General features: G+C 36.8%; 1 protein-coding gene across 2 annotated transcripts; it reads left to right on the forward strand.

The window, feature by feature from the left end:
• The first annotated feature begins 2,578 nt into the window (after positions 1-2,578).
• rnpc3 (RNA-binding region (RNP1, RRM) containing 3) lies at positions 2,579-12,335 on the forward strand. Of its 2 annotated transcripts, none has more exons than XM_087788064.1 (16): positions 2,579-2,644; positions 3,662-3,824; positions 3,892-3,939; positions 4,009-4,118; positions 4,200-4,289; positions 5,150-5,261; positions 5,704-5,772; positions 6,096-6,241; positions 6,434-6,559; positions 6,786-6,934; positions 8,952-9,125; positions 10,197-10,291; positions 10,366-10,424; positions 11,666-11,798; positions 11,909-11,989; positions 12,076-12,335. In XM_087788064.1, the coding sequence occupies exons 2-15, from the start codon at positions 3,663-3,665 to the stop codon at positions 11,975-11,977; spliced, it is 1,542 nt and encodes a 513-aa protein (XP_087644190.1). In that variant the 5' UTR covers positions 2,579-2,644; position 3,662; the 3' UTR covers positions 11,978-11,989; positions 12,076-12,335. The 2 variants fall into 2 exon arrangements, with proteins under 2 accessions (XP_087644190.1, XP_087644191.1); XM_087788065.1 differs by having other exon boundaries at positions 12,270-12,335.
• The last annotated feature ends 218 nt before the right edge of the window (positions 12,336-12,553 follow it).

Here is a 12,553-nt window from a genome sequence, read left to right on the forward strand (position 1 = left end):
TACAAGAAAATGTTCTATTTGAGGAATGTTAAAGGAATTCAACCGTCCCCTAAATAGGAGAAATGTAAAAACTACCTTTAAATATGTATATCATATTTATTTTCCCAGTAATTTAAGATTTAAATAATATAATATAAGATTTAAACCTCATATAATACAAAAAACTAATTTCTGTACACACTTGTCCTCTTTCTTTCTTAGATGAGTATGTGTTCACTTATACATGTATGCATGGATAAAATACTAAGTACACACACTTTTCCACATACAGAAAATACATGGTTTTTTGCCATTTATTTTTCAAATATAGAAGTTATTTTTCTTTTTTTTTCTTCTTCTATTTTTTATCAATTCTGACTGTTTTCTTTTTCTTCTTTTAATTCCAAAACCTTTTAATGGAAATTAATTTTAAATATTTTTTAATAAATGTGTTTCTATCCTAAATCACAACTTAAACATTTTGCGAAAACTCCAAGTCCAGGACCCAAAGTAGAAAGTAATTGCAAAAATATCCAATGGTTTTAATCATTGCACCGTAGACAGCCTTGGATTCATCATCTCACATCACCTCAGTATCCATTTTAATTGACATTTAATTTGACATTCGTTCAGACAAGAGTCGACTGCTGGTAATAATGAAGAAAGTAGGCTTGAAAACCCAAGTTAGTGAAATTCTATTGGCATTCCACACCAATCTGAGACTTAGACTTGGTCAAACACACAAACTTGCACACGCACACACTGAAATAGAGGAAATAAACTTGAGGAAAGGTTTTCTCCTTGAAGCTTTTAAAATGACCCGTATTAAGTCATATTCCTTAAAAATCAGCCAAACTTCTAGTCACATTTAAAAAAGGAAAAAGCAGAAAAAAACATGTGAAATTGAGGTCAAACCAAACGTGCGCCTTTGGTAAATAAGCAAAGCTCCTGGGTTACATATTTGTAGATGCACAATAGAGCCATGATGTGTTCTAAAGCTCAGAGCCTCAATACAGGTTTCATCAAGCCTTCTGGAAATACCCACCGCAGCCCCTGCCCTGGTCATGAATGAGTCCATTTAAAACCTGGGAGGCTGGACATGACCTGAGTTTACTGTCTGTAAATGGCTGCTCTCTATGCCAGGTCGTGGATTTAATATATTTTCTAGAGGACCCAGCGTTTAGCGCTACTTATTTCTATTTTCCTTACATTCATTTGGTAACATGTAGAATCCAGGAACATTATATTTCATATATTTAAGTTTTTCTCAGCTTAAGAAATTACTTTCAGGGATTTGAGGACTAGCTGAAGCCACTGTGGTTTAATAATAACAACACATTTTTAGATGAATGAGGAAGACTTAAATACATTATTATTTATTTTTTGGATCTGTGTTATAAGTCGAGCATAAGAAAACTCTGGGTCAATCCTGGATATTTTTTGTGTTGATGGAAACTGAGGAGACTCCGTAGAGATCTGTTTTGCTCATGTATAATGGACTAAGCGAAAAGTAAGAAAGCACATGTGTTTGGGCACTGCTAAGGGTGTGATTTGAAGTTAAAACTAAAAGTAAAATGGAGATAATTGGTGAGTTCATACTTGTTGTGTTCAGCAGTGTATTACTCAACATGTTCACTATCGACAGCATGGAAGCTTTGAAATGAATCCAGTCATGTATTTCAATCCTCAATACACCCAATCAGTTCAGCCAACAAGTCTCTTTCACTGGAGAGCTTTCCTCTCTCTTGCCACATTCCCGATGAGCATCTCGCCCTCCATCAGCCTCCTCCTCCCTCGCTCCGGTGTGTTACGTCGGAGGGGAAGAGGGAGGATCGAGTGTCCATCGTTCCTCCCATCACCTGTGAAATTTCAGAGCCAGGCCACGGTGAAAGGGGGTATTGTGTCCCCATGATGAGGAATGCCCTTGCCCCTGCTCCTCAAAGAAAAGGTTTCATTTGGTCAGGAATTTGGAGGCATCACGAGAAGAGTGAGGGATATTTCTTGGGTGGGGGCGAGGAAAGTAAAGTCCTTCGTAAGACTTGTCTTCCAGTAATTTAAAGTCACTTGTCTAAACTATGGTAGTCCATATTTCCTTTAATCATAAGTTAATAAATAACACGATTAACCTGAAAATAAAATAAAATAAAACTTTTTAATGTGATTGTTTACATCTCGTTTTATATTTACTTAAATAAGTAGTGAGATAAAATCTAAAACTCACTTTTCTTGACGTGTGACCTTTATGGTCAGTGATCTTTTTAACGGGACAAGGTTGACACCTGCTGGTGAGAGTAACATCTGAGATTTGTTAAATAATTACTAGAAAGCACAACTTTTCTTTCAATTGCTGTACGAAATGAATTCGAATAAATGATTGCTTTTCGCATTATGGTCTTGTGTTATAAATATAGGATACTATTGATCAAAGCGGATGATCTCTCGAGGTAATATTGCATCACAAATTTGAAAACATATGTGTCTAATAACGTATATATAATAATTTATTCCTTATATAAATAATAAAATATTAAAGGCCCATTAGTTTGAGATTAACTACGTCATTTCACCCCTGTGCAGCAGGGGGCGAGCGCGTTCTCAGGTCAGACATGAGACGCGAGTAGCGAGCTCTGCGGAAACGCTCTGTTTACTATTTAAGAATTGGAAGGTAAACTTAACCTCTTTTCTACCCTTCATTGTTGAATTAAGTACAGCGACGTTCTTAGTTGGTTAGTATTTATCCTGGTGTTGTTTTCTCGAGGACTTTAATTTAAAAAAGGTTGTGTTTAATGGTTAACATGCTAATAAACATAGCCATGTGCTAACTTTAGCGGTAACTGGTTGTAGCTACTGTAATAAAAAAAGTGCACCTTTAAACAAACATTACATTATTGTGGTCAATAAGCCTATTGTCCTTAAATGCATGCGTTTGATATTGTTAATAAAGATAAAAACACACGTATCATAAACTGAGTACTGGACTGGCGGTCTTAAACTGAACAAAAGGCGATTCAAACAAACATTTTGCAATACGTGCATGATATTGTAATACAAGATACTTTCAGAACATAATATTACTAAACACTAGGGTGACAGAAGTGGCTTCAAACAAGTTATCCCTCCCTGGCTGACAACACTAATAATATGTAATGTATAATATAATCCTTCTAATATATTTCAGGGCTGAAATATAAATTGTAAGACACGTTTTCAATGTTGCTGATTCATGGTCGTGTTGTTATTATTAACTGTATTCAGTGACAGTTGCTATGGTTTATCCTCAACCATTGCCAGGTTACCTTGGTATGTGTGTTAAGAATGTCTTCTGTAGCATCAGAGGACCAGAGAGCCAGGATGCAGCAGTTCATGGGAAACTCGATAGGAGGCGAAACGGTTCAAACCGAAGGCCATGACAAGGAACTAGATTTTATGTTTATTGTGTCTTAACTTCAGCATTCGACATCAACCTCACTGAGTGAAAGCTAGTGTGCCTCGATTCAGGATGATGCACGTTTCTTATAGTCTTCTGGGCTAATGTTCCTGTATAGAATGTGTTGTCATGGTGATGTCAGGTTCTTGCCATTCAGAGCTGTATTGGTTTGAATTTACTGTGAACAAGATGCTTTACATCTCTGTCTCTGCTCTGTCATTTTCACCCACCCTTTAATATGTATTTTGCTTGCAGGATGATGGATCAAATTGAGGATGAAAACCAGGCTGAGAATAATGAAATTAAGACACTTTTAGTGCGACATTTACCTTCAGAGCTCTCTCCTACTGATAAAGAGGACCTCCTGAAATACTTTGGAGCGGAATCCGTGAAAGTTTTCTCCCACCATGGCCCTCTTGTAAGTTTACTTACATCTGCCTGTGTTTGTTTGTGTCCAAGTGTATAACATGCTTTCTTCTCCACAGAAACATGCAGCTTTTGCAGCATTTAGAAGTAATATAGCGGCAACAAAAGTAAGTATTCAACTGTAATGTTTTCATGTGGAAACCCCTTCTTATAATCTATATTATCTCATCTTGCAGGCACTTGGCAGACTCCATCAATTACCTATCCTTGGCCAAACTCTGGCTGTGACATTTGCCAAAAAGGAAGACAATTTTTCAATTTTGAAGGACCCTCCAGTTTCAGACAAGTATGTTAAAATAGTTAAATAAGTCAGTGAAATATATATATATATACGTATATATAATCAAGAGACATTGTCTCTCACCAGGCACAAACCCATCAAAAAAGAACAGAAGAAACAAGCAATACAGAAACAAAATGTTCCGCTCATCGACACTGGTATTGCACCAAGCCTAGGGTAAGTCATTTATGTTGTTAAAAAAAATATGGTCAGCACTTGCTGATGTGTGGCTAAAGTCTAAAGAAATAATTTGGCTCTTGTCCGGTAAGGTTCGCATTAATCCAGGTCATGGTTATCTAAGCGGTTCAACTGGAGTGTGTAGAGTTTAAGGAAGACGTTTCACCTTTTATCTGAGAAGTGGATGAGAGGAGCTGAAGAAGCTTCTCGGATGAGAGATCAAATGTCTTGCTAGAATTCTACACAGTCCGGTTGACTCACTTTTCGAACCTCTTGGATCATTTGGCTCTTATGTGTATTTCTTTCAATTGAAAATGACATTCCTATTGTTTCCATACAGTATATAATATATAATGTCTACTAACTTAATCACTTAAGAAAAACAGTTTTGGGCTTCCCTGACCTCTTTTGTTTACGTGGCAAAAAAAACACTACTTTTCTTATTGCTGGAAGTATCAAGAGAGAATGACGTTCTTGAAATATGTATGTTATGTCTGACCTTGTACACATTTAATATAAATTAAGTTTGATTCAGATAATACCTGACATTAATATTTGTATTTTATTAAGCACAGCGTTAAAGCAAAATTCCATTTGTGCAGGTACAAAGAAAAAAACTGTATTTATAATTTTTTTTTAATGTAGTTATAAAAGCTTGTCAACTTTACGTTATCAGCTTATTTTACCAGTTGCAGGTGTTCTCTTCTCTCTCTTAAATTCATTTGATTACATTTCTATACAATATCTTAATGGTAACTTGGTTGGACATGCTGGATGTTTGTAAGATGTAAAGCTACAATAACAGCTCTCATTTTCTTGTATTATAAACATGTCTCTGTCTCTTTCTTTCTCTCTTCCAGTTTAAATTATCAACAAAATCCAACTTTGAAGTATTTATATCCTCCACTGTCACCTACAATTTTGACAAATATCTCTCATGCCCTTATGTGTGTGCCAAAGTTTTATGTTCAAGTGAGTAAACCATTTTTTTCCTTCTGGGTTTTTGATATATATTCATTTAGTTTTACTATTGTTGAATTTATCTGAAGCTTGAGAAAATGTGATTTGGTTATGTTTTTGAAAAACTTATAATGCACTTTAGTGATTAATGATATATTTTATTCAACAGTAACCATTCTCTTCAAAGCCTAAATGATTTTTAAGCTCAACATTGTTTTGTAATAGACGATGATACTTTTCTATCTATTCTGACGCTTTGATTCATAATGTCTGTAACATCCAATTCTGCCTCCTGGTGGTGCTGTTGTAATGCAGAGAAAGTCGTTCTTAGCAGATAAATCTTTCATTGTTATCTCTACTTCTTATGTCTTGATGATGAAAGATGAAAATGAGCCAATTAATTAGCACTGAAAGAGGAAAAAATGTGAAATGATGTCTTTGTGGTGTTTTATAGGTTCTTCATCTCATGAACAAGATGAACTTGCCTTGTCCATTTGGGCCGGTCACTCCAAGGCCGCCTCTGGTAAGTTGGTCATTTGGTGACTAAGTTGGTCATTTGTTGTAATTGGGTAAATTATTGTGGAGGATAAAAGCTGATTTTACTATTTTCTGGCTGGAAAACATCAACTGTTGTGTCTGTGTACAGCCGGTCCAGTGTCTCTTCTTTGGCAAGATATTGTTTGAATTTTTGTTAAACTGCCTCGCCTGTGAACGGACGACACATTAGACTGATTCTGAAATTGTACCAGAAACTTTTTCAAAATAATACTTGTTTGTTTGAGTTTTATCAGCAATATTGTGTTGGTTTTTATTAAGAAAAACTTTTTTTTTATCTTTCACTTTTAGTTTGAGTGTGGGCCTCATGCGCCACCCATGCCAGCTCCTCCCCGTTTCCCCCCCGACTATCCGCCATTACCTGTGCGGGACGTTGATCCATCCAGCGCAGAGGAGTCAGAATACGAGAGTGATGATGATGATGAAGATAAGGAAAGGTGACCACTTGCATCCAAGACTACTTACTATTAATATTTAGCAACAGGATGTTTAATGCTGTTGCCACTTTATCCATCAATGCAATGCTGCTGTGATCACTAATAATCAAACACGATTTAAATGAAAATGTCTACGTAAAATGAAGGCAAGGTTATTCTTATTTTTCTCTTCTTTGCACTTGCTTATATCAGGATTTCTCGTCTGATGGGCCTGGTCAACCAAGCGTGCAAGAGACCCCTGAGACCAAAAACGTCTTCGAAAAGAAAGAAGCCCAGAATCAAGGATCTCCTGTATGCACCCAAACCTGACTCTCAGAGGTAAACAAGAGCACTCATGCAAGTCGCAGCACCAGACAATATTCAGTCAAAAAAAGGACAAAACCTCCCCAGCTTTGGGATTATTTGACACATTCATTTTAAAAGTAAAACAGCCTCTCTGCAAGCTACTTGTTAGACTTGTAAAGTTGAAATACCAGAGTAACCGAAAAGTCAACGTCCTAAAGTGGTGGTTTCTGTTACCGATTTTTGTTTATCTCGTCCACAGTGCTTCGGTGGTGCAGCCCTCTGAAGTGTTCGAACAGCCCAGCCCGGCTGCGACAAAGAAAATTGAGTTCCACATCGCAGTTCAAGAGGCGACGACTATAGTGGAAGGAAGTGAGCCAGGTCAAGTGTCGCAGCATAATGAGAGCTCTGGTAGGTGTTCCTCCCTCGATCCGCTGCTTCAAACAAAGTGGAATAAAGTAGCAACTTGACACACAGTTTAATTTGTACAAATATGGGAAGTACGTTCCATTGAAACAAAGCATGTAATTCAAACTCTCAAATCTATATATAAACGACATCATTCTATGAGGGATGTGGTTTTCTGTTTGCATTTAACTTATTCAAATAAAGTCAATTACTTAATTGGTTAAAACAGAGGATTTAGATGAAGCTTAATTAAGCATTTTACTTATTTTATTTTATTTTTTACTATTTGGAATCCAATAGATGGCACTCTGCTTTATTATTGATATATTTGAACTGCTATTCCAGGAAACCTCATCATTATTAAATAACTGAGCTCTAAAAATTGGAACACGGCTTAATGAATAAGAATATCAATGCTGTAGAATTATTTGTTAATTTTCATGATGAAAGGCAAAAGTTATTTATAATTTGTAGATGCCTTCATAAAACTAATAGTGCTGCTCTTCTGGTGAACATTAATGCACATTGTTAATTTATAAAATGATGGAAGGCCTTTATACTAGAAAGTTTCCCTCAACCAAATAATGTAATTTTATTTGACATTATTAAGGTTTAGTTAAAGGGAATTTTTCTGTAGTTTATAATGCAGTGTAATTTTAAATAAACAGGTTAGTGATTATTCTATTATGTTTATTCGTTTTAATGATGATGATATTTAAGATTTGAAGATATATAATACAGTCAAAATATGTTTTTCAAAAACTTTTCTCTGGAACGTATAAAAGAAGGTTCATCTTGTGGAGTCTTTTTTTTATGTTTGAATCAAACAAGTCTAGATTTATACAGGTTTTATAAGTTAACTACACACTCTGTTGTCGGCGAGCAAGGCCGTGTGAAGGTTTGATTATTACTGTAGATCATGTTTATTATCACAATGAAGAAGGAAATGTTTTGATACTTCTGTGGATGCAAGTTTAAGCTCAAACCACAAGTATAGTCTGTGGACTTCTGTCTAACAACTAATATATCACAAGGCAAAAAACTATTATCTGTGTGAGCAAATGTCATTCGTGACTGTGTTCCCCGTCAACTGTGCACCTTCCCTCTTATCTGCTTCCTTTCTGGCTACAACTTCCCTCCCCGGCAAGCTCCTGAAACGTAAAATAGATCTCAAAGTCAAACATAAAAGATTTCCTAAAGGCAAAAGAAGATAAACTATGACAAGTGGCTTTTTGGATTAGTCTTGTTTGGATGGCTGGGAGTCGGCCAGGAGCTACATTGGGATCTGATAAACAAAGTGTATGAATTGAAAAAGGAGGGCCGGGGGCAGATAAGGTGAAGGATAATTTTGAAAGGAGTGATCTGGACCAGAGTGTATCAGAAAAGCTTGCCTGGAAATTTCCTGCTCTGATGCTCCCGATGCACACTCACTTTATCTCGTTTTCTGGTTATGTGGAGACTCGCTGCTCTTGTTAAGTCCGTCTGCAACACGTGTGTGGACACACATGTACTTGTCAACATTAGTAATCTTATTCAAAATGATATCAACATTATGTGAATAAACAGTAACATTCATACTCTTTCATGTTTCGCAGGAAGCATCTACTCTTCTGTAATTAAACTCATTTAATTGTTAAAATGAAGATTATTTTGTAGCTGATATTGTCTCAAAGGGTTTAGGGGATAGTTGGTGGTGTTATTCAATCAAAACCGGTCTCGAGAATAACTCTCAACTATGATTTAATGAAAGAAAAGGGAGTTTCTATGGGTTTTTTAAAAGGTATTTGTATGTTATGAAAGGGATTGGCTTCCACTCAGTGTTTAATTTCCCGAGGATAAATATTGTCATAGTGATTATTCCAGCGTATGTTCTCTGTTGACGTTCTCCATCTGTCTCTGCTTGAAGAGAAATGTCATCCTGTTTGTATGCAGATGATGATAGTTTTAGACCAAAATTAAAGTATATATTTAAAATAATGATAATTTGGCAACTTTAGCATTCTTGGTTTATTTTTTGCAGATGTGGAGAAAATGGAGGTAGACAGCTGTACGGAGGCAACGGACGGTTTCGGGAAGCTCTATCCCAGCACTCAGCCTTCACAGCTGCAGGAAGAAGACAGCGATGAAGAGCCCGGCCTGCCGTCAGACGTGATATCTAGAAAGGAGTTGGACAAAGGACGCTTGTCAAAGGATGGTAAATCATGGGGAAATTGTCTTCTATCCACCTTAAAAAAGACTTACTTGGTTAAAAGTTTCTTATCAACTTTCTCTCCTTGAACAAGGGATCCCAGATATCCAAATTTAGCATTTAGCAGAATTCTAATGTTTTCCAAGCCAATTGTTTTCAAAGCTTTTATTTTAATATCAGTATAAAACCCCTAAAACATTTTGTTTAAGAGCCATTCTCACGCCACACTTTACATTTCTCACGCTTACAGTTATCCATTTAATACTCTATATTTGTTTTTTTAATGATGATACGTTGGTCCTTTTAACGTAATTCTAGCCAATCACGGAAGATCCCAAACAATATGAACCAATCAGAAGCAACATAAGGCAGGTCTATCTTTCATTAGAGCAACACTACTCACACAGAGGCAACGGCGCAGGATCGAGTGACTGTAACTTAACAACATCATACTGCTGTCAGTTGTTAGTGTTCCTCTTGTCATGAGCTGCACTGCATTTGGAAAGTTACCACTAAAGCTTGCGGTAAATTCCCAAAACGCCGTTCAGAAGGAGGAAATAAACTTCCCGGCTTTCAAATTAAGAGCAGCACAACATTCCGTCTGCTTTCACATCCCTTTAATTATCAATTTACTGTTTAGAATTCATGTTTTAAATCTTATACTGTATCATCGAATTTAGTTTTGGACTGTCACCCCAAAATTGTTTATTATATTTATATATATATAGTAAACTTTCACTTCATTGGATTGTAGATTTTTGGAAAAACTGATAATTAATATTTAAGCTACGACTCGTCCATGTCATTGTTAAAGATAATTGTCCCACGTTACTATCAGTGTTTTACAGTTCCGCTGATTTTATTTGACCTAACTGGGATCCCTGTTCAACCAAATAGATTCGGAAGTTGAACAATTAAATTCCTGTTATTTAAGAATTTGATGGTTAGGTGACATTGAGAGAAGAGATGGAAGACACATGTGATGGATGGTAGAGATCAAAGTAGCAGGAAAACAGAAAACCAGTTTAGATTTTCAGTTGGTAGAAGTTTATAATAATATTGTCTTTTCTTTGACAGAAATGAAAAGAATGTCCGTGTATAAACATTATGAATCCGGCGAGCCAACCTGCAGGCTTTATGTGAAGAACATCGCAAAACAAGTGGAGGAGAAAGTATGTTGATTTAAAAAAAAACTTTTGTCTGTTAATATCAGTAGATAATACAATTTTGCTTCTTTGTGTTGCAGGACTTGAAATATATCTACGGCAGATACATTGATCTTTCGTCAGAGACTGAGAGGAACATGTAGGTTTTCTTTCTTTTTACCCATCCATCTATCTTCCTGTTAATTATTGGCATCGTTCACCTCATCTGCTCCTCCTGTGCTATTATTAACCGCCACGATTTGTCACTTTCTCCAGAGTGTTTAGTAATTCATGCTGACTGCCCGTTATGCTATTAATAAGAATGTGACGTGATGTCAAGATCACGGGGGACACTAAAGTTACGTGTCTCAGCAGTACTGTGAATACGTGTTTCACCTGAGTCATGAAGAGCGAGTATCTTGTCTCAACACAGAGTTTAAAACCTAACAAGGAGTTTGCTAATCTTGTAAGGCATTACACTGAAATCCTTTACACAGAAAGCAGTAAGATCTAATAAAAGAAAGTTGAGAAGAAGAAGAGAAGGGGAATGGTTATTTGTAAAGTGCCTTTCTAGACTAGGGTCACAAAGTGATTTAACAGTCACGCATTCCCCCATTCACTCACACAATCACAAACATTGATGGGAGTAGGCTGCAATGCAGCGCCCCAGCTATGCCATCAGGAGCAATCAGGGTAAAGTGTCTTGCTCAGGGACACAACGCCACAAACTCGTCCGGGAGAAAGTTGAGGCTATAAGCCTTGTTCATCCCCCATGCATCATTTTTTTAGTCTCAGTTTAAGAACCGCTTACAATCCTACCACCTCAGCCAAATACTCTTGGACTTTTCACATATCAATTCGCAGAAAAACTATGTGTAGAATGTTTTTTATGAAGTCACTGGTCAAAAGTTGAGCAATCATTGACGTTTTTTTTCCTTTTCTCTTATTTACGCTATTATGTCGTAAACTCTACGATAGAGGGATGTCAAAAGTAATTGGGGACAAAGACAATTACTTGAACTAACCTTGGTGAAAACATAAGCAGTTGAAAAAAAAATTAGTTTTTAGATAGAAGTAAAGCAAAAAGCACCCAAAATATTGAGAATGTTGGTACATTCAGATGTCAACTGTCTCTATACTGAAACATATAATAAAGTCCATAATATTTATTAGTTTATATAAAAAAAAATCAAGAGAAACCTCAGAAATGATGAATACATTCCCAGAACTTTCTGGAAGAGATTACGTTTATCTATTGATCTTACCGGGAGACGTAACCTAGTTGACCTGCATCTGCAATTAAACAAATGTAGCAAAATCTCATTCGCACCAGTCCTCGGTGTGATGTCGACGCTGCCACAGGTCTGGAGTGATAATGATGTCGCTCTGCTGTCGCCTCAGGTTCGACGTCGTGTTAATGAAGGAGGGTCGCATGAAAGGCCAGGCCTTCGTCGGACTTCCCAGTGAGCGCAGTGCAGAGAAAGCTCTGCGGGACACCAACGGCTTCGTTCTGCATGACCGACCGCTCGTGGTCGTATCCTTTCTTTTCTCAAGTGGAATTTTAAACACAACTTGAATATGAATTAGAGAAAAATAAACTGCTGTAATTACGATTTAAAACTTAACTTAACAATCAATCTCCAGCAATTTGCCAGATCTGCTCGACCAAAGCCAGAAAACCCCGATGCCAGGAAAGGATCAAAACACAGATGACTTCAGGGAGAAGTGAGTACAGTTTCTACCATTCTTTGATTTACTTCCTCTTATTTCTAGTGTTTTATTATGATTTTGTGTTCACACATGTATTCAAGATGCCAGGGTTTGATATTGTGGCGCTGCTGAAACCATTTGTATCCTTAATTCGGGGAAATATCCTTTGGAGCTCACATGTACATTACGTTACATGTTTTACCTTTCACAGCAGAATAATGACAGACAGGCCTTTTATTTAAGTAGTGAGTACCGTACGACACTTCTCTACATGATTTGAATGGTTTCTTTTCAGGTGACGACCATCCAGTGACCGCCTCCATCTTTTATTTCAAAATAAAACACTTTTCATTTAAAAGATTTTTGATGTCTCTTTTCGTGTTTTCTCGACGTCCGTCTTTTTCCTGGAAACACTTAATTAAAACTTGGATAATTATCTTTAGTCCCAAAACTTGAGGGGAAAGCAAACAGAGTGGAAGTGATAGGAGCTGTAGATTGGCTCCGCAGCAGATGGTCGGCTGTCAACAACGAGTGGGAAAAAGCCACTATCCAGAGAAGACGGCAAACAAACCAAACAAA

Source organism: Callionymus lyra, chromosome 4, assembly GCF_982586985.1.
Source record: "Callionymus lyra chromosome 4, fCalLyr1.hap1.1, whole genome shotgun sequence".
In the NCBI taxonomy this organism is placed as follows: Eukaryota; Metazoa; Chordata; class Actinopteri; order Syngnathiformes; family Callionymidae; genus Callionymus; species Callionymus lyra.

What these genes read in the sequence shown, in the direction of transcription:
- rnpc3 (XM_087788064.1), top strand. Translation starts at nt 3,663, where the DNA reads ATGATGGATCAAATTGAGGATGAAAACCAGGCTGAGAATAATGAAATT. An exon ending in TGCCAAAGTTTTATGTTCAA is followed by an intron (nt 5,262 to 5,703) that starts GTGAGTAAACCA and finishes GGTGTTTTATAG; the next exon opens with GTTCTTCATCTCATGAACAA. An exon ending in TCAGAGACTGAGAGGAACAT is followed by an intron (nt 10,425 to 11,665) that starts GTAGGTTTTCTT and finishes CTGTCGCCTCAG; the next exon opens with GTTCGACGTCGTGTTAATGA.